The 23,102-nt window shown below is 38.1% G+C and overlaps 1 protein-coding gene across 4 annotated transcripts in view; it reads right to left on the bottom strand.

Moving 5' to 3' along the window:
* Positions 1-23,102, bottom strand: part of LOC149772978 (uncharacterized) — a 48,239-nt gene that overhangs the window by 3,597 nt on the left and 21,540 nt on the right. For 2 of the 4 annotated variants that reach the window (XM_089947009.1, XM_089947010.1), the window contains 2 exons: positions 10,531-10,608; positions 3,867-3,985 (listed from right to left, as the gene is read on the bottom strand). In XM_089947009.1, coding sequence (XP_089803135.1) covers positions 3,869-3,985; positions 10,531-10,608 — 195 coding nt within the window. In that variant the 3' untranslated portion in view covers positions 3,867-3,868. The remainder of the gene's footprint in view (positions 1-3,866; positions 3,986-10,530; positions 10,609-23,102) is intronic. The other 2 variants (XM_089947011.1, XM_089947012.1) reach the window with 1 other exon arrangement.

Raw genomic sequence — 23,102 nt, 5'->3', positions numbered from 1 at the left:
AAATAAACAGCAATAGAGTGGTCTCGTATTGATGAAGGACATGTTGGTTACAATAAGAATCAACCAGCACTAGAATAACCTGGTATAAAGTATTGTGGAATGACGGGTATATCATTGCTTAGTATAAAAACAGCAATAGAGTGACTTGATCTTAAGGAAGGAAGTGGTAATAATTGGTTATAATAAAACAACCAGCACTAGCGTTGCCTGGTTATAACGTAGGACAGGGTGATCACTGGTTACAATAAAAAGCAACAGCACTAGAGTGACATTGTATTAAAGAAGGGAGAGGTGATAATTGGTTATAATAATATTAAAAAAACACTAGAGTGACCTGGTATTAGGGACTGACTATTGGTTGAATAAAAACCATACTATGCCTAACCTATACAAGTATACAATACACTTAATCAGAAATAGCATAGTACCACTCTATAGAAATAACATGCAAAAAAAGTCCTTTGTTTTTAGGTAAAACTGATTTTTAAATACCCATGACTAGTCTTTGTACTATCAAATTATCATACATTTATATAATCAATAATATTTCGTATCTCATCCAGTTTGCAGTTTGAAACAAAACGATTATATAGCTCACCTGTGCGATGCTGGTAGTAGTCCCAATCTGCCATTGTAAACATTATTATCATAGTAATCCCCATCTGCCATTGTAAACATTATTATTGTAGTAGTCCCCATTTGCCATTGTAAACATTATTATTGTAGTAGTCCCCATTTGCCATAATAAACATTATTATTGTAGTAGTCCCCATTTGCCATTGCAAACATTATTGTAGTAGTCCCCATTTGCCATTATAAACATTATTATTGTAGTAGTCCCCATCTGCCATTATAAACATTATTATTGTAGTAGTCCCCATCTGCCATTGTAAACATTATTACTGTAGTAGTCCCCATCTGCCATTATAAACATTATTATTGAAGCAGTCCCCATCTGCCATTGTAAACATTATTATTGTAGTAGTCCCCATTTGCCATTGTAAACATTATTATTGTAGTAGTCCCCATCTGCCATTGTAAACATTATTATTGTAGTAGTCCCCATTTGCCATTGTAAACATTATTATTGTAGTAGTCCCCATTTGCCATTGTAAACATTATTATTGTAGTAGTCCCCATTTGCCATAATAAACATTATTATTGTAGTAGTCCCCATTTGCCATTGTAAACATTATTACTGTAGTAGTCCCCATTTGCCATTGCAAACATTATTGTAGTAGTCCCCATTTGCCATTATAAACATTATTATTGTAGTAGTCCCCATCTGCCATTATAAACATTATTACTGTAGTAGTCCCCATCTGCCATTATAAACATTATTATTGTAGTAGTCCCCATCTGCCATTGTAAACATTATTATTGTAGTAGTCCCCATTTGCCATTGTAAACATTATTATTGTAGTAGTCCCAATCTGCCATTGTAAACATTATTATTGTAGTAGTCCCCATTTGCCATTGTAAACATTATTATTGTAGTAGTCCCCATCTGCCATTGTAAACATTATTATTGTAGTAGTCCCCATTTGCCATTGTAAACATTATTATCATGCAGGAAATACATTTCTCCTAAATTGACCTTGACCTTGAGAACCAAATCTTGATCACTTTCGTAATTAATATTTTTGCTGCAATTTTTTAATCTTTATATTGTAACATTTACTCTTTTTAAAATGTATATTTTATTCAGCACCATACAGCCTTACCGTGCTGGTATATCGCTAATTCACAGATATATGGACAAAGAATGAATTAATTATAAATACATTTAAAACCTTATATATTCATTATACCTTTAATGTTTTAAGACTTGTTTCTCTTACATGCAAAGAATAATTATAATATAGTACGAATAAAAACTAAGTAGGGCAAAAGTACTAAAAGCAAAGTTTTACATGGAAATCTACTGCAATTTTAAAGTAGTGCTTGAACTCGCAATTCAGTGGATTTCTCAACTGCGAGCGTTGGAAGTATACTAGTAGCATTGTGTGTTAAGATTCCCAAGCCGGTTAGAAATGTATTAATTAACTTTCAAAATACGGCAAACAAGTCAGACCTAACAGAGTATTTTTGCAGATCTATAACAAAATACTGAAATCAAATGCTACACCCCTTTGTTAATAAAACAAACATGACAAATTCAAGATTGTTGGATTAAAATTGCTACAAGAAAAGTCCTATAAGACTGCCAGCAAGGTACGGAACCAAATTATATAGAGATACGTGTGGCATAGACAATAAGTGAGAAGTAAAGTTCTTTAAGACTCTATGATAATGCTGGAATCTGTCTTCCAAGAAAATGAGGCAGACGCGAGGTGGATCTGTCAGCTGTGTAAAATGCACACCTATCTTGCAGCCTGAGAAACCACAGTGGTAAACTCTTTCTGCGAATTATGAATCATTAATATTCAAATATGACCTTAAATAAATCTACTCAAATATGTTCAGTGAATAGACCAGATCTAAAGCGTTTTGAAAATCAGTTAAAGATGTAACCACAGTCCATTAAAAATGCTACAGCTTACAACAAAGATCCTTAAAAACGCTATTGATTACATCAAAGTCTATTCAAAACGCCACTGAATACACCAGTCCAATGATTACACCAAAAGTCCATTGAACACGCTACTGATTACCCCAAAGTCCGTTAAAAATGCCATTGATTGGACCCAAGTCCGCACAAAATATTACTGATTACACCAAAATCCATTACAACGCTACTGATTACGTAAAGTCCATTAAAAATGCTAATGATTGCACCAATGTCTATTACAAACGCTACTGATTACACCGAAGTCCATTAAAAAGCTATTGATTACATCAAAGTCCGTTAAAAATGCTATCGATTACATCAGTCAATCAAAAACTCTACTGGTAAAAGAAAGTTTATTAAAACTGCTACTGAATACACCAGTCCATTGATTACACCAAAAGTCCATTGAAAATGCTACCGATTACAGCAAAGCCCGTTAAAATGCTATTGAGTACACCAAAGTCCATTAAAACTCTACCGATTACACCAAAAACAATTAAAAACGCTATTGATTGCACCAAATTCCTTTAAATTTGGTAGCGCACAAAAGTCTCAAGTTGAAGCTCAATATCAAAGCTCAACCGTTACCAGAGCCAGCAATACTTACCTATAAAAACGGTAATATGCATGAAGGATTATGTATAAAAAATATTTTGAATCGGTTGCAAAAAAATTACATCTACGATTAAGTAGATTTGCACTATAAATATGTAAAATTTGGAAACTCGTTTTCAGAGAGTATGATCATGGAACCTGAGCTTGTATAACTGGATATTAAAAATATGTATTGTTGACAGAAAACGTGAAAATAATTTCTAATACCAAGTATTTCGAATATCTGGTTTAAGTGTGAACTCTCAGAGAATATGTCAGCCAATATGTATATCAGCGTGACCATGCTTGATTTATTATTTACTGAATTGTTACAGAGTTTATATATCACGTGACAGGTCAACAAGTATCTCTAAAATTATAAAAAGTAATGACCGTCATACGAAACCTAAACACATTAAATTATTCAAATGTCACTGATACTAAATCCAAACACTGGAAATTACACAAAATGCCCATTTTATGAAATGCAGACACAGGAAAGTACACAAAATGTTCATGTTACTAAACGTAACCACAGGGAATTACTCGAAATGTCGATCGTGCGAAATTTAAACACAGCAAATTATTTTTTTTAAAAAGCCCAGCAAACCAATACACGGCTACAAGCAAACAAAGCCTAAAGAAGTTACACTAATGCTGCAAAGAACGCCTAAAGTAACACTAATGTAAAAAACAATCAACGGAGAAATTAACAAAATACCATCAATATAAAGGCATATTAGGCTGGCCTTTTACAGAGGTGTCATCTCCATCAGGATCGAATATAACTTCCATATCGTCAGCATTTGTTGTGTGTATGGAGTGAGAAGAGTTGAATTCCTGTTGAAAGAATGAAGATTAAATTTACACTATCGGGAATATTCAAGTTGCGAAACCTGATACACTCGCCAAATCATTAGAAAATGACGGTGTAGCTGCGAATTAAACAATATATTGTTCTGTACCTCATCAACAACATATGCGAACTGCAATTTGTTGGTTGCAGGTGCGATGGTGTCGATTGCAATGGAGAGATTCAGAATATACAGCAAACAGCGTCGACGCTGACTCAAGAGGCATGAATCGATTTACTTTATTTGTTATCTCCATTCATTTCTTATTGCTATTTATCAGTGTCTCCTTATTTATATTGATCATTTTGTGCTTTTTTCTACTGGTCACTGTTTTCTTATTTCTTTTCATCACTGTTTCTTGTTTCTATTGATCACTCTTTTCTAATCTTTATTATATTGTATTGATCGTTGTTTTCATATTTAACTTGTATGTTTGACCTCTTCTGTCACTCCTTGTATCTTCAACCTGTATGTGAATTGAAGAGATGAACGAACGGATTTTCTTATCTTAGAAAAGCAACATCAAATGTATATCAACCTACATCAGGCACCCTATTTGCACGTTAAATAGCACTAAACGAAATATTTTGTGTTCAGAAAAGCTGTACTGCAAACTACAAATTGCTTTTATCAATAACTTATTAATATGAAACGTGTTTAGTGTATGTCTGAAACTGTTTAGCAACTGTATGTCTGAAGCTGTATTTTCAATTGGTATGCCTGAAGCTGTGTTTTCCAATGGTATGTCTGAAGCTGTGTTTTCTAATGGTATGTCTGAAGCTGTGTTTTCCAATGATATGTCTGAAGCTGTGTTTTCCACTGGTATGTCTGAAGCTGTGTTTTCCAATGATATGTCTGAAGCTGTGTTTTCCAATGGCATGTCTGAAGCTGTGTTTTCCAATGGTATGTCTGAAGCTGTGTTTTCCAATGGTATGTCTGAAGCGGTGTTTTCCAATGGCATGTCTGAAGCTGTGTTTTCCAATGGTATGTCTGAAGCTGTGTTTTCCACTGGTATGTCTGAAGCTGTGCTTGCCAATGGTATTTCTAAAGCTGTGTTTCCCAATGGTATCTCTGAAGCTGTGTTTACCATTAGTACGTCTGAAGCCGTGTTTGCCAATCGTATGTCTGAAGCTGTATTTTCCAGTGGTATGTCTGAAGCTGTGTTTTCCAATGTATGTCTGAAGCTGTGTTTTCCAATGATATGTCTGAAGCTGTGTTTTCCAATGGTATGTCTGAAGCTGTGTTTTCCAATGGTATGTCTGAAGCTGTGTTTACCAGTGGTATGTCTGAAGCTGTGTTTTCCAATGGTATGTTTGAAGCTGTGTTTACCATTGGTATGTCTGAAGCTGTGTTTTCCAATGATATGTCTGAAGCTGTGTTTTCCACTGGTATATCAGAAGCTGTGCCTTCCAATGATACGTCTGAAGCTGTGTTTTCCACTGGTATGTCTGAAGCTGTGTTTTCCAATGGTATGTCTCAAGCTGTGTTTACCATTCGTATGTATGAAGCTGTGTTTTCCAATGGTATGTCTGAAGCTGTGTTTACCATTGGTATGTCTGAAGCTGTGTTTTCCAATGATATGTCTGAAGCTGTGTTTTCCACTGGTATAACTGAAGCTGTGATTCCCAATGATATGTCTCAAGCTGTGTTTTCCAATGGTATGTCCGAAGCTGTGTTTTCCATTGTATCTCTGAAGCTGTGTTTACAATTAGTACGTCTGAAGCCGTGTTTGCCAATCGTATGTCTGAAGCTGTATTTTCCAGTGGTATGTCTGAAGCTGTGTTTTCCAATGTATGTCTGAAGCTGTGTTTCCAATGATATGTCTGAAGCTGTGTTTTCCAATGGTATGTCTGAAGCTGTGTTTTCCACTGGTATGTCTGAAGCTGTGTTTTCCAATGGTATGTCTGAAGCTGTGTTTACCATTGGTATGTCTGAAGCTGTGTTTTCCAATGGTATGTCTGAAGCTGTGTTTACCATTGGTATATCTGAAGCTGTGTTTTCCAATGGTATGTCTGAAGCTGTGTTTTCCAATGATATGTCTGAAGCTGTGTTTTCCACTGGCATGTCTGAAGCTGTGTTTTCCAATGGTATGTCTGAAGCTGTGTTTACCATTGGTATGTCTGAAGCTGTGTTTTCCAATGGTATGTCTGAAGCTGTGTTTACCATTCGTATGTATGAAGCTGTGTTTTCCAATGATATGTCTGAAGCTGTGTTTTCCACTGGTATATCTGAAGCTGTGCCTTCCAATGATACGTCTGAAGCTGTGTTTTCCACTGGTATGTCTGAAGCTGTGTTTTCCAATGGTATGTCTCAAGCTGTGTTTACCATTGGTATGTCTGAAGCTCTGTTTTCCAATGGCATGTCTGAAGCTGTGTTTACCATTGGTATGTCTGAAGCTGTGTTTTCCAATGATATGTCTGAAGCTGTGTTTTCCACTGGTATATCTGAAGTTGTGATTCCCAATGATATGTCTGAAGCTGTGTTTTCCAATGGTATGTCTGGAGCTGTATTTTCCAATGATACGTCTGAAGCTGCGTTTTCCACTGGTATGTTTGAAGCTGTGTTTTCCAGTGGTATGTCTGAAGCTGTGTTTACCATTGGTATGTCTGAAGCTGTGTTTTCCAATGGCATGTCTGAAGCTGTGTTTACCATTGGTATGTCTGAAGCTGTGTTTTCCAATGGTATGTCTGAAGCTGTGTTTACCATTGGTATGTATGAAGCTGTGTTTTCCAATGATATGTCTGAACCTGTGTTTTCCAATGGTATGTCTGAAGCTGTGTTTACCATTGTATGTCTGAAGCTGTGTTTTCCAATGACATGTCTGAAGCTGTGTTTTCCAATGGTATGTCTGAAGCTGTGTTTTCCAATTATATGTCTGAAGCTGTGTTTTCCAATGGTATGTCTGAAGCTGTATTTTCCATTGGTATGTCTGAAGCTGTGTTTCCCAATGGTATCTCTGAAGCTGTGTTTACCATTAGTACGTCTGAAGCCGTGTTTGCCAATCGTATGTCTGAAGCTGTGTTTTCCACTGGTATGTCTGAAGCTGTGTTTTCCAATGATATGTCTGAAGCTGCGTTTTCCACTGGTATGTCTGAAGCTGTGTTTTCCAATGGTATGTCTGAAGCTGTGTTTACCATTGGTATGTCTGAAGCTGTGTTTTCCAATGGTATGTCTGAAGCTGTGTTTACCATTGGTATGTCTGAAGCGGTGTTTTCCAATGATATGTCTGAAGCTGTGTTTTCCACTGGTATATCTGAAGCTGTGATTCCCAATGATATGTCTGAAGCTGTGTTTTCCAATGGTATGTCTGAAGCTGTGTTTTCCATTGTATCTCTGAAGCTGTGTTTACCATTAGTACGTCTGAAGCCGTGTTTGCCAATCGTATGTCTGAAGCTGTATTTTCCAGTGGTATGTCTGAAGCTGTGCTGACCATTGGTATGTCTGAAGCTGTGTTTTCCAATGGTATGTCTGAAGCTGTGTTTACCAGTGGTATGTCTGAAGCTGTGTTTTCCAATGGTATGTTTGAAGCTGTGTTTACCATTGGTATGTCTGAAGCTGTGTTTTCCAATGATATGTCTGAAGCTGTGTTTTCCACTGGTATATCTGAAGCCGTGCCTTCCAATGATACGTCTGAAGCTGTGTTTTCCAATGGTATGTCTGAAGCTGTGTTTGCCATTGGTATGTCTGAAGCTGTGTTTTCCAATGATATGTCTGAAGCTGTTTTTTCCACTGGTATATCTGAAGTTGTGATTCCCAATGATATGTCTGAAGCTGTGTTTTCCAGTGGTATGTCTGGAGCTGTGTTTTCCAATGATACGTCTGAAGCTGCGTTTTCTACTGGTATGTTTGAAGCTGTGTTTTCCAGTGGTATGTCTGAAGCTGTGTTTACCATTGGTATGTCTAAAGCTGTGTTTTCCAATGGTATGTCTGAAGCTGTGTTTACCATTGGTATGTCTGAAGCTGTGTTTTCCAATGATATGTCTGAAGCTGTGTTTTCCATTGGTATATCTGAAGCTGTGATTCCCAATGATATGTCTGAAGCTGTGTTTTCCATTGGTATGTCTGAAGCTGTGTTTTCCATTGTATCTCTGAAACTGTGTTTACCATTAGTACGTCTGAAGCCGTGTTTGTCAATCGTGTGTCTGAAGCTGTATTTTCCAGTTGTATGTCTGAAGCTGTGTTTTCCAATGGTATGTCTGAAGCTGTGTTTTCCAATGGTATGTCTGAAGCTGTGTTTTCCAATGGTATGTTTGAAGCTGTTTACCATTGGTACGTCTGAAGCTGTGTTTTCCAATGATATGTCTGAAGCTGTGTTTTCCACTGGTATATCTGAAGCTGTGCCTTCCAATGATACGTCTGAAGCTGTGTTTTGCACTGGTATGTCTGAAGCTGTGTTTTCCAATGGTATGTCTGAAGCTGTGTTTACCATTGGTATGTCTGAAGCTGTGTTTTCCAATGGTATGTCTGAAGCTGTGTTTACCATTGGTATGTCTGAAGCTGTGTTTTCCAATGATATGTCTGAAGCTGTGTTTTCCACTGGTATATCTGAAGTTGTGATTCCCAATGATATGTCTGAAGCTGTGTTTTCCAATGGTATGTCTGGAGCTGTGTTTTCCAATGATACGTCTGAAGCTGCGTTTTCCACTGGTATGTCTGAAGCTGTGTTTTCCAGTGGTATGTCTGAAGCTGTGTTTACCATTGGTATGTCTGAAGCTGTGTTTTCCAATGGTATGTCTGAAGCTGTGTTTTCCATTGGCATGTCTGAAGCTGTGTTTTCCAATGGTATGTTTGAAGCTGTGTTTTCCACTGTATCTCTGAAGCTGTGTTTGCCATTAGTACGTCTGAAGCCGTGTTTGCCAATCGTATGTCTGAAGCTGTGTTTTCCAATGGTATGTCTGAAGCTGTGTTTACCATTGGTATATCTGAAGCTGTGTTTTGCAATGATATGTCTGAACCTGTGTTTTCCAATGGTATGTCTGAAGCTGTATTTACCATTGTATGTCTGAAGCTGTGCTTTCCAATGTCATGTCTGAAGCTGTGATTTCCAATGGTATGTCTGAAGCTGTGTTTTCCAATGATATGTCTGAAGCTGTGTTTTCCAATGGTATGTCTGAAGCTGTGTTTTCCATTGGTATGTCTGAAGCTGTGTTTCCCAATGGTATATCTGAAGCTGTGTTTACCATTAGTACGTCTGAAGCCGTGTTTGCCAATCGTATGTCTGAAGCTGTATTTTCCAGTGGTATGTCTGAAGCTGTGTTTACCATTGGTATATCTGAAGCTGTGTTTTCCAATGGTATGTCTGAAGCTGTGTTTACCATTGGTATGTCTGAAGCTGTGTTTTCCTATGATATGTCTGAAGCTGTGTTTTCCACTGGTATGTCTGAAGCTGTGTTTTCCAATGGTATGTCTGAAGCTGTGTTTTCCAATGATATGTCTGAAGCTGTGTTTTCCACTGGTATGTCTGAAGCTGTGTTTACCAGTGGTATGTCTGAAGCTGTGTTTACCAGTGGTATGTCTGAAGCTGTGTTTACCATTGGTATGTTTTCTAGTTGTATTTATGAGAATGTGTTCCATCAGAGTTTGAATTACTGATATATATTTTCACCTTACGACACTGCCTCTCAGCACAGTATCAACAAGGTCAAAATCGAAACAAAAAGGTACTATCACAAAATTATTATATATAATTCATAACATAAACTATTACCTATGCTATGAAAATTATTTTGTGGAAAAGACACTTTTGAAATAATTCATAAAATTTGAAAATCTGCTCAACAGTCAAGTTTCAATGACGCACTAACTGATCAAGGCGATTATAGTTCAAGCCAATTTCTAGTTTATGTTAAGTTTTAAAATATCGGTATACCGAAGCTGAGCATGGAGATAACAATGTATTGCTGGACGCAAATCAATTTGAACAACGTTAGTAACATCACTGACACGGTGTGGGGCTAGGCTGTGGCTACTTTCGAAAATTATATATAGATTGGGAGGGAAAATATCGGTTTAAAAGGCAATCCTCTTGAGAGTCTTTATTACCGCCTCTTTAGGCTGTCTTCTGGGCCCTCTATATCACTGCCTAAATAGGCAGTCTTCTGGGACGTCCTTATCACTGACTACATAGACAGTCATCTGGGCCGTCTTTATCACTATCTACGTAGACAGTCCTCTAGGCCGTCTGTATCACTGACTACACAGATAGTCCCCTAGGCCGTCTTTATCACTGCCTACTTAGACAGTCCTCTAGGCCGTCTGTATCACTGTCTACTTAGACAGTCATCTAGGCCGTCTGTATCACTGCCTACTTAGACAGTCCTTTAGGCCCTCTTTATTACCACCACGTAGATAACATGTTCAGAGTCCAGTCTGGCAGGACTGATGCCTCTGCTGTTCCGAATCATTCTTACCCTGACCTATGTTATATCCCTTTGTGGATCTCCCCATTTGTAAAATCAACCCACTCCCAGAGAGTGTGATATCTATGGCCATAACTACTTCGGGCGTGGGTTTATTATCAGAAGTTCTAACCTGTTTTTTGGTGGCAGTCTCTGTCGTTCTAAACTTCACTGCTTCGTTATCCTCTTCTTCGAAATTCATAGTTCCTGCCTAAGAAAAACAGAATGAAAATTATCAGTAGACTTTGGTATTATATTGGCAAACAAAATCACCATGGGGTGATTAAAATTAACGAACTTGCTGTAATGAAATATACAGTAATGGAATTTCATTCAAAATAATGTAAAATAAAAGATATCCGTTTTTAAGCCAAAACTCTCCAGGTCTAGTCTATTCACTTAACATATTTGGGTAGAAAATGTGTAAAACTTACTTCTGAAATAGTGTGGGATTTCACATCCTTATGAGTCCTACCAGACGAGAAAGGAAGATTGCAATAAGAAATTAAACAATTCAACAGCTGTGTATCACTACGTGTTCATCACCGTGGCGTTTGATCATCTCAATGTTTGACCATGTTTCACCACCGTGTCGTTTGCTCATCACCACGTTTTTAATCATCGCCAAGCTTGCTCAGAGACGATATTTATCAGTTTACATAATTTCATAATATTATTGCTCAATACAAACGTTTATCTGTATGATGCGACGACACGATCAACCTTATCATGCAACAGCAGATGCATTTCCCGAGCCGGTTGTACTGCATCAGATGCGGTGACCAAGAACAATGCATTATATTTCTGCTCGTCTTTCCTAAATACGTCGTTTACTGTTGTATGGCGTTTATTCTTTTGGTTGACTGGGAAAACTGCAACGCCATTGTTGTCACTTATTTCAGAAATAAATTTTGGCCGTTTTGTATCTTAATATTGTTTGAGCTAACATACATACATACATACAAACATACATACATACATACATAGTATAGATCGTACAGTATATCCCGGCTTACCTCCTGCCACGCTTAGTTCTTGTTATCTTTTTTTAGTAGTGCACTCCAACACGATAAATATGATTTAATAACCTGGATAATATTTAACTCAAAGTTTGTTTCTGTTCTAAAGATTTAAAAAATATATATTCTAAATATTTTCATAATTCCATCAGTTAATTTTTTACAATTGTAATTTAGTGTCTTAAGTTAAAACGTTACTCATCTGAAATCAGAACTTTGTTTTGAAAACTGATTAAAAAAAAGATTTAAATAATGGTAATAAAATAAATTGGTTTAGGTCTATGGAACGTCGGAAGTAAGAAGTCTGGGTCTATAAAAGACGAAGGTTTCGGCCTAGAGTACGTCTAAAATAAGAAGGTTTAGATCTATATAAAGTACGTCTAAAATAAGAAGGTTTAGATCTATATAAAGTACGTCTAAAATAAGAAGGTTTAGATCTATATAAAGTACGTCTAAAATAAGAAGGTTTAGATCTATATAAAGTAGGTCTAAAATAAGAAGGTGTAGATCTATATAAAGTACGTCTAAAATAAGAAGGTTTAGATCTATATAAAGTACGTCTAAAATAAGAAGGTTTTGGGTTAGAATACGTCTAATATGGATGGGTAGTATAATGCTAGCATATTACTCTTCCATAATAAAATTTTGACACGCATTATGATATCCTAGGATATTTAAGAACAATATTCTTACTGTGGGGTATGGGCATATGTTGGAGGGGGTACGGCATAAAAGTTAAAGTTAAAACTTGGGGAGGAGGACAAGAAAATATTCAATAAGAAAATGGTAACTATAGTAAAACGATTCATTTAAAGGAATACATAAAAATCGTGTACTTGGATATTAGGGTTCTGATGTTATGATGGTGGTTATTAATTTATATTTACTGTTTGGAGAGTGAGATACTGAATTGGGGGAACCAGGGCATGCACTATCTAGACTACACATGTACACATTGTTATGTATCTACTGTCATAAACTGACAGAAGAAAGCAAAACGAACAATTTTTTGTACAACTTAACTGGCGTATCCAGTATCCATCTCTTTTATGGTTTGGGAACTTCAGTTGGGGTTGTAAGCAATTGCAGTATAAGGTTATATAACCAGTCACTGAGGATACGCAGAATGTACTCCGACGATGAAATATTCCTAAAAAGGTCTGAAGAGCTATCTAAACAGTTAAATTACCGCGGCAACCAAAACGGCTAAGCAAACAAACGGCGATGACCTACTAAAATATGGAAAGAAGGAAAGGGTTGATAGGATACCGTTTATGCTGGCCTACCATCCAGACAATCCTAAAGTAGGTAAAATCATCCGGAAACACTGGCCCATCGTGGAATCGTCGGAAGCACTAAAGTTAATCCTCCCTAACAAACCTGTAGTAGCCTACCCCGAGACCTAAAGCACATCAAGGACATCCTGGTCAGAGCGAAGCTAACGCCAATTACTGATCAAAACCACCCTAGTTAATTTGACCCCTGTGGCGATAAAAGGTGCAAAACCTGTCAGTATATGATAGAGACCAGGACATTTTCTAGCACAGTGACTTGAGAAAAACTAAACATACATGGTCCAAACAAAAAGTGGAAAACAAAGAATGCAATTTATCTCATCACATGTAAGATATATAGCCCTCAGTAAGCTGGAGAAATAATAATAATAATAATAATAAACTATCTTTAACGACGATAACCCATCTGTCCTCAGTTTTTGTAATAAAAAAATAAAAAATAGAAGATCATGCACATAACCATGTATCGTCACACACTCATTCGTACATATTTGACATGAATGACTATGTGTGACTATACTGGAAAACATACAAATATATATCAATTATGGATATGATTTTAAAGTTTTCTGTTCAGAGCTTTTAATGTCATTCCAGCTGGTCTAGAAGGAATTTCTTTAATGATATTTTAAAAGAAGCAAGGGAAGTTGAATTACGTATCCTCATTGGTAAGGAATTCCATACAGTAGGTGCTGATACAGAAAATGAGCTTTTGTAATGATTGGTTTTCGACCAAGGAATCTGGAGATCGTTGTTAGTCGTCGATCGGAGATTACGCTCAGTATTCGATGATCTTAGTTCAATTATGTTAGAGATATAATCTGGAGAAAGACCGTTTAAAGATTTGTTTGTCATGATTCCTTTAAAATAAAGAATACGTTTTTGTATAGGTAGCCATAACCTGAAAAGCTACACAAAATGACCAACCTTCATAGATCTGAGTGGATAACAAAGAAGCTGTACAGAAGCCCGGTCGCAGAAAACTTCTCCTCCCCTGGCCACACTTTCAGTGATATAACACTTATTGCAATTGCTAACAACTCTAACTGGAGTTCCCAAACTAGGAAAGAAAAGGAATCTTACTGGATACGCCACCTTAGAACATTGAAACCAAGCCGTTTAAACTAAGAAGACTAAAAAAAGACGGCTAAGCAAAATAAAATTATCTTTTGCAGCCGACATATTTTATTTTTAATAATTCTGTATATTTGCCTTATAGCCTATACTAACTACTATAACAATGAAATATCCGGGATGTATTTTGCGCTTACATAAATTTACATAAAATAACATGTCGTTATGGATCATCGATTTCTAGGTCAATACAAATATTTTTCAGTATCATCAACAAGCTGAAATAAATTAGCTGAAACATAACCGTTATTCTTTTTTAGTTGTTTGTCTTGTCTGTTATGTATTTACCTTTGGAAAAGACTCATTAAAGAGTCGAAAGCGCTCAGGCTAGCAAGATACTAGTTTCGCACTGTTCGTTGTCGGTGTATTGCATTTATCTTAATCAATCGCTGACACACGTGATCCCTTTCCGGATCCAGTGCACTTGAAAGGATTGTTATTTGGCATATATATATATATATATATATATATATATATATATATATATATATATATATATATATATATATAGTGACATTATGTATGTTATGTGGTACTAAATAAGATGTATATATGCGTCATGTATTATGATTCTAATAAAATTACAGTCTGAGAAATAAAATTAACCTACACAATTTAACCAAAGTGAGTGATGCATGAAGTATGTGTCACAGTGTCTTACTTCTGCGAAGAGTATTTAGAAGTCAAGATGCATCTCCTCACCATGTTTCTTGACGAATGTAGAGTATAACAGATGCAAGCTAAATACAAGAAATAATATCCAACTACTGTACATGTATGTTTAGAGTTAGTCCCTCACCCCTCCCAATCTGGGTAGGTGCCACGAAGCTCACTTCAAATCTTGCACCGGATCTAGGAAGATACGATTCAGCAAGGCTATACATACCGATACACGTTTATGCAAGGGGTTGTGCAATAGCTCTTATCTGCTTGGTAGAAGCTGATGAAAACTAAAACAATGCCGACGGCTAAAAACGACGTGGCAACACGGTTATCGTCTGCAGAACCTCAGCGTTCATAGGAATTTACTACCTGTTCCGTGAACAAGAACGTGAATACAATAATATGACTGGTCGTAAGAATGCTGTGTGATACATTCCAAGCTAGAAAAATGCATTGCATACACTGCCACGCTTGACTTAAACTACAGGGAGACCGACGAAGACCTCTTGCATACTACTATTCGCCGTACAACATGCCATGCATATAACAATATCTAACTGTTAAAAACATGTCAACATGGCACACAATAAACTATATATACTGGCTTATATAATGCTAGTTGTCCACAAACACATTTCTAACATTTTTACAGCTTTATATTAAAAAAATTGAGGCAGTAAAATACCAGTCTCATGAAAACCGGCATCTGACACGTGATGCTCATTAAAACCGGCATCTGACACGTGATGCTCATTAAACCGGCATCTGACACGTGATGCTTATTAACACTTGCTGCTAAAAGGTCATGTTATGATAATCTCTGTAATTTACACATTCCATTTATTTATGCTTGCAAATCAGATTTAGATGGATTTTTATCATTTAAGAAAGAAAGTCAAAAGACTGAGAGGCTAAATATTGAATGATATCTAAACACAATTATCCTTGTGTAAGAAATAAGAAAACCGTAATTGTATTAATTGATCAACGGACATGCCCTTGAATTTATGCCCATCAGGCATGAAACTCAAAAACTTGGAGAAAAATATAGAGTTTAATCTCTGGTCTCAAAGCAATCGAAGACGACTTTAAAAACCAGAATTTATTGTTTATTTTGTGCACGGTTGACAACGTAACGCATGCTCCAATAGAAAGTCGCTGTTTTTTGTGATCTCCACACTAGTTTTACTGCGTACATGGGTCCCTGTTTAAAATGAAAGCGTCTGGGTTAACACAAAGAGAGATTAGAGGTTAGTGCAGCCTAATTCTTAGCCCCCTCCCCCCCCTCCCCCAAATATCTCAAATATCTGACGTCTGATTAGTCAATATTTAGTCAATAGCCAATCCAACATTTCAGGAGATCGAGCAGTGTCAGTTAAAAAAAAAAAAACTCAGACAAACGTTTCCAGAAGACAATCCTCGAAACAGCAAAAATGTGTATATTAAATAGACAACACATGAAGAAGCCCCATCAACAAACAAAGATTTTAAACCACAGATATTTAATAAGTAAGCATTTGAGACCTTGACTTCGTTGCCCCCATGACATGACCCTGGTTTTGCGCACGCAATTGCAGCGCGGAGATTTCCCGTACGCGCACAAATACACATCCAATCAGTGCGACTACCCTCTCTGTAAGCACTTTCGAGACTGCTCCACGTGAGCCCCACTTCAGTACTGATCAGCTGAAGAATTCCGGTAACAGTGTAACAAGCTTGATACTTGATGTGGCGGACGGGTTAATTTCAAATATTTCTCATCATGTGTGTCTATAATTCTCAGTGAGCGGAAAGAAAAATTTCAGATTAAAGTCCTCAGTAATAAAACGAACATCAATAATGTGAAAACTACTACATGTAGACTTTTTTGGCGGACTTGTTAATGTAATAATTTCAGACAATACGAGCACTGACTGTGCGAGAATATTATTTTAAATAGCAACAACGACCATCATATAACGTCGAAAATACCAGCGTTTGACACGCAAAAGGAACCGCTCCAGTGGTCTAGAGGTTAGAGCGTCTGCCTCGGATGCGGGAGGTCGTGGGTTCAATCCCCGGCCGAGTCATACCAAAGACTTACAAAAATGGTACTAACAGCTGCCTCGCTTGGCGCTCAGCATTAAGAGGTTAGTGTTAGGACTGGTCGGCCTGGTGTCAGGCTATTGTGATTGGGTGGGACATCATGCTACATGTCAGCGGCATGATGCCCCAGTGCTAGACATCACTATAAACTGCCACACTGCAGACATCGTAGCGATATGACTGAAAAAGTGTTAAAGCTACGTTAAAAATCCAAGTCACACACACACACACACACACACGCAAAACTTTGCGGAAGAATTCAAGGGCGTAGCTTATGCTGGAATTAAATTACGCACGCAGTGCTGCAGTTATAAGTAACAAAAATAGTTAAACTGATGTTATGATTCAATATCGCCCTGTCAAAGAGGGAAAAAAAATGTTGTATGATTATTCAAATATGCGCAAGTGTTCTATTGAATCGTTCCGTAAATAGCCTGATCGCGACGAACACCGACATTACCTTACCACGATGAACCCATACGTGTTTCGCCAAGAACACAAGAACAATTCTGGCGAATTCTTTACTTAGATTCAGTTCCATACGTCGCGGACATGTTAACAGCTCACGTTCGTAAATGTGTTTTCTATATTCGCTGACATTTGGAGGTCAAAGGTTCGGACACTTTATCTTCAGACAACATCTACAGCTGCTAATGCATATTTATCTGTGTACATACAACTTATATCATACGCAACTACGTTCTCAGCCACGTGCCTGATCGTGTGGGAAACCTCAAACTGTCCACAGGAAATATTTGCCGCGTTCGCAAAATTTCCAACTGATATCAGCGTTCTAGTAAACGCGTGGACTCAAGGATATCTCGTATATATTCCGTACAGAAACTTTGCTTTTCGCGGACATGTTAGTTATATCGTGATTTTGCCTCTAATGACCAGCCTTTTTCATAGTGAAATCGTTGCCTTCATCTTCATTTAACAATTATTCTGGCGATTATTTTTCCAACAGCCAGTCTAGAAATTACATTCAAGTACTGTATGAGATCCAAACCGGTGCATGGACGCGCACGAAAATCATTCGATGCTTTGAGATCATGCCAGTAACATCCAGTATTAACGCGGTTTACATGTTCTTCTCCGGGGTTTGGTCGGTTACCATGGATTCGAATATCCAACTGTATTACATACCCACAGTCATTATACATAGGGCGTTGCTTTCACCAAGATATTTATTCCTGTCAAGCATCAAATCTATGGACACGACGATTCAGATTAATCTAGCATTTCACGCCATCGGTGGCGTTTTACATAACCACAGTTTTGAAAACGCAATCATCGCATTGTTGCATATTATTTGGAATTTTTCCTAACGTGCCCCAGGATGATCTGCTGTCATCTACTTCCGCGACACCCATGTACCTTCCATGTAACAATCCTCTACTCGCGTACGTGAGTTTTTCCATCGTGAAACACGATGCGCATTCGTTAGACATTGCGGGTAAAGAGTAACAACAAAAATGTGCATCAGAGGCCGATCTGACAATGAAAGCATACAATGATGATCGTATGTAGAAGTGTGAGATCAATACATGCTGTCGACGGGAGAAAAACTCACAAATGCGACTTATTACGGATAAGGCTTCTGTGATATTGTCGAGGTATTGTTCACAGGTGCGCCAAATACTGAGTTGTTGATACCATCTAAATTGTTGCTGCCGGTCGGTTGAAAGATCGGGGATAGCAGGCGGTTTTCTTAATTAGTGATAGACTACTACAACTGGGGACTCGGCAACCAAAGGCGGTCGCGTTCCAGTCCACCGCAACAAAGTCAGAACCAGTAAAAAAAATGTCAACAATAAAGCTTCCGAACGACGTCTGGCTCAGTTGTCGAAAGGCAATACTGATTCAGTGATTGCAATTCGGGCACTGAGAAGCGTTTTACGTCAAGCGAAAGGTATCAGTCGAAACCGAAAATGTATGACAATGCTGATATGTCCGGTCCCGCATGCGAGACGGACGTGCCTTTGTCACGAGGCAGAAGCATTCAAAATTACTAATTTTACGTCTACAAGGCTAGGAAATGAGACCTGCATGAACCAATAGAATATAATGTTCAGGACACATCTCGTTATTTTCTTCCGTGCGAAGCATTTTTGGAAGTCAAAGGAGAGCTTTCATGCTCTGGCAATAAAACATCGCGTACCTACAACAAAGTCGGACTGGTCAACCACATCGTGGCACTGATCAGCAGCGCACTTTATCTCATCCATAGAAGGGAAATCGAAGCTTGTTTAGACAACACTGATGTTGCCACAATAATTTACAGAATAAAAGCAGTTACAGTTACTACTGTGCGAGGTCCACTGGCACGTATATAACATTCGTCAAGTACACAAGCGAAAATGCAGATCCAATTCCGTATATCGTAAGTAAACGTAGACAGGCTGCTTTCGTCGACCAGCAACCCGCCGATATGCACTGAGAGACCTGGTCCTAACTACAGTCCTACAATGTTTGGTGCATACCCAAATTTCAACGGCGGATTAGCGCATCATTCAGCTCAAAGTCGAGCGGTGATATTTTCCTGCATGATTCCAATGTAGTACATATTCGGATTCTGCAGAAACGTTGGTACGGTTATTTCGGTGCCAACCATACAGTCGTGTTAACCCGTAGCCAGGGATGTAATTTGTTCTGCTGACAAAGTCGCGTTATCCACACTTACGGGTTGGATGCCCTCAGCCAATCCACTTGTGGCTGAACGTTTGACATCACTTAATGAATCTTGCGAAACATATACGGTTGCATTCCACACGAAGACTACAGCCTGTGCAAAGCTGCGTCCTAGGAGAAGTCTCATAGCAGACAAGTACCCAACAAGGTGACAGCGCACAACTGCATGTGTTTGTGGCATTTGGAATCGTAGTTAATCTAGAATGCCAGCGGGGAAATCCAGCAATATTTGCCAAACCGTGAGTAAATGAGGTCTTACTTTGGTTAAATGGTCAGCAAATACCCACGAAAATCATCCTGCTTGACTTCGAAAACAATAATATCGCGGATTTTCATCGGCTGTTGAAATACATGGGCAGAGATGAGAACATTTACACAGGCATGCAGTTTTCTCAAAATGAATTTACTGACTTGTTAACGATTTATTACTTTTCTCTCTAGCATCAAAACCTAATTAAACAGGCCATGGTGGATATGTGCTTCAAAGAACGAGCAATGGGAGATCCAGTTACTCTGATTATAAACATTGTTGTGATTCTCTCCGATAAGATATATCTAAGTCACTGGCGCACCTATCGACAACTTGTAGTGGTTTCCGCAAACTTGAAGTGGGTAATTAAACATTAAACCTTTCAAATAAACTGTGACACTAGAGTTCTCACGTTAGCCGAGGTCAACACAAACACATCATAATCCCGCGATAAAGAACAAACGAAACGGAGACATTTGAAACTTTGCCTGGACATACCATCTGGGACAACCCAATTATGACACCTACGCAGGCTCAACAGTTCGATGCAGCTAAATATGGACGTCGCTGAATAATACTCAAGTTGCCAGTAGCTGTGTCGCTGAGCTGAAACAATACGACAATTTCCATTTCTAGCAGAGGTTAAAGCGCTGCCGGAGGCTTCGGCTCCAGCTGTTGCAAAAGCAGCGCGTTAGGCGATCGGGGGATGAAAAGAAAGGGAAAGGTGCTCGACTACCCTCGAAGACTAGAAAGGGAGGATGTCTATGACTAGCTGAGATGACTCAGAGCAGAAGACGTAGTCAGTTGTGACATCGCTGTTGGTGACCACAGAATCACGTCCATTGAAAAATTTTGATTTACTCGCGATGACAAAAATCAATCCAACTCTTCACTGGGGCCTTCATGCAGGATGAACTTGCATCGATGATCCCACGCGCTTGAGAAACAGGCATCGTCAACTTGAAATCATCTGTATGACCTGGAACTCGCTTGGTCGCATACGCGGTAACACCTCGACACCTGTTGTATCTTTACTCTTAGGGGCTTTCACTGGCTCATCAGTTGTTTGATTATTTGTACAGAGGATAGAGTTGTTTACCACTGGTTTATTCAACGTTGCCTCTGCAAACTCAAACAGATGGCATGATATGCGGGCATATCGTCGTTGGGACCTTGCATTTATTTGAGCGTTCACCGACACCACAGTCAGAGATTCGGGGGTGTTGGTTACCTTTACCAAAGACTACTTCGATTTAAATATAGAATCAAAACTTAAAAAGGTCGGTAATTCAATGAGCGGAGATCGTATCAGGAACAAAAACTGAATACAGCGCATACAAAAAAAACCATTGATGAAGCTGAATCTACGACGAAACAATACGTGGGGCTGAAAATATCGACTTAACAGAAAAATTGTATACACTTCCTCCTGGTTGTCCTCTTGATTTATCAAAAGACATGCTCTCTGGACTATGTATTGTATCAATTGTAAAATATTTATGAATTTTATCCCAAGAGCCAATTTAGATTTGTTACTGAGAAGAAAACAAAACTGGATATTTTTTATATATTGTGTACTCGTTTGCTAACCAATGGCGTTTTTTTAATATTTAGGTATTAGAAGAAAGACAATCAATGGAAGATCTATATAAAGCTATAATGTTAGAAACTAGACATTCTTTAATTTTTAGGTTAGATCGCGATGACAACTCATCAATATATTTATCGGCTGCAATCTCTCTCAAGATTAAAATCTTTTAAGGAATAAACGTTGAGTACAATTATCCATCTTTGGTATTTGTTTTTGAAGATCGCTAATAGAGTACATGTAGGATGAAGACTCTTGCAGAATTGTTCCGAACGAAGCTGGACCTGGGACAAATAGTGTATTGCGTCAGCTGAGGACGTGCCAACATCGATAGTGATTTTATATCGCTTGCTGATGAATATCTGCGTGAAAATATGGTTCACAGATCATAGTATACCATCGTATGTGCGTACGAAAATATCCCGTCAATTTAGGTTGAAAAATAAAATATGAAAACACTCAGTGATTATTTTTACAACAATGAAATGAAATTCACCAACATATCAACCGCAATAAAATTTCAAGTCTTTTATATCGAATCACCAACACTAACTCAGACAGAAAAGGAAAGATCTACCTGACTTATATTACAAAATGAGGCAAGTGTCAGAGTAACAGTTTTGGAGGGAAAAGACCATTGACAGGCTTAACCAGTGTAGTTTGGGTTAAACTTGGTGACAACTCCCATGAATGCACAATCACCGCGAAAATAAATATTACCCAGGAAGATATTTTCCATGATTGCATGGCAGTTGTACCAGTTAATACAATGTTTGGTTGCAAGTGTGTGTGTGTGCATTCTGCACTCGGTCACGGTGCCGCTAAGCAGGGTCTGCCTGTCGAGCAAAATATACTCCGTGGTGACGTTATTAAGAGAAGAATTGTGATGGACCTTCAAAGTTACCAATGTCAATGTGAAATACAGCTGCGAGACGAAATCGCCAAAATAACCGCAGTACTCAGTAACTACAAGCACATATGAGTGGTCGCAGATGTAAATTTTGGACCCATCGCGGCAATCACTGTTAGCCTTGGAATCATGTCCATGGCAACTATCATAGGCACGCCAATCAGATTTGCTGTCGCAGCAATATCAACAGTAACCGGTAACGCAGGCAAAACAATTTAGTTACAATTATATCAACTATTACGTGTTTATTTATAAATTCTCCATGCAGCGAAACTTAGTCTACGTACAGTTAGTAACCTATCCTCGATGGCCATCGAAGAGAAATCTATTACCGCCGCGGAGTTTAAAAACTGTATTTGTGGAAATCGAAAACTTCCGACGACTCCACGCACGCATACGGAAGAGGGCGCTATGCTGAATCGCAACAGGCAACTGATTTGCATTCAGGAACGCTTAAATAAAATCCTATATTACCCAGGTGTAAAACAATTTATTATCGAACGACCTCAAACAATGCCAGTTGTAAAAAAAATCTTATATGGAGTGCTCTCAAATATGCTCAAATGAAAAACAATCTGATATGGAATGCACCCAAATATTTCCCAGGGGTAATACAATGTGTTACTGAAATGCTCTCTAATACTGACCTGGTGTAAACGAATCTTATATGAAGTGCTCTCACACACTGCCCATGAATAAAACAATCTGATATTGATATATACTCGTTTTTGCTAGCGCCTATCGCTCCTTTATGCGTGGACCTGACCGATGTTTGTGCTCGTGCGGAAAAATACCCACTCTGAACTCGCGTGTTCAAAAAGGGTAAGTCATCGAGTAACGACGGTACGGACCCGGATAAGCAACAGCGGTCTCAAATGCCCACTTATTCCCTACTCCAAAATATTACATCCAGTTATGATCTCAAATTAATTGAACATAATTGGTCTGATTTGCAGTTGAAATAATTTTGTGATTAAATCCAAGAGATAAACTTCTTAGAACTTCAATACATGCAACATTTTCTTTTTTAATCTTATCTTCTAAAACTGCATCAAAACACAAACTTTTTA

This window comes from Sinohyriopsis cumingii, unplaced genomic scaffold (assembly GCF_028554795.1).
Source record: "Sinohyriopsis cumingii isolate HCF-2022 unplaced genomic scaffold, ASM2855479v2 utg000940l, whole genome shotgun sequence".
Lineage (NCBI taxonomy): Eukaryota > Metazoa > Mollusca > Bivalvia > Unionida > Unionidae > Sinohyriopsis > Sinohyriopsis cumingii.
This window is presented reverse-complemented; position numbering and strand designations above follow the sequence as displayed.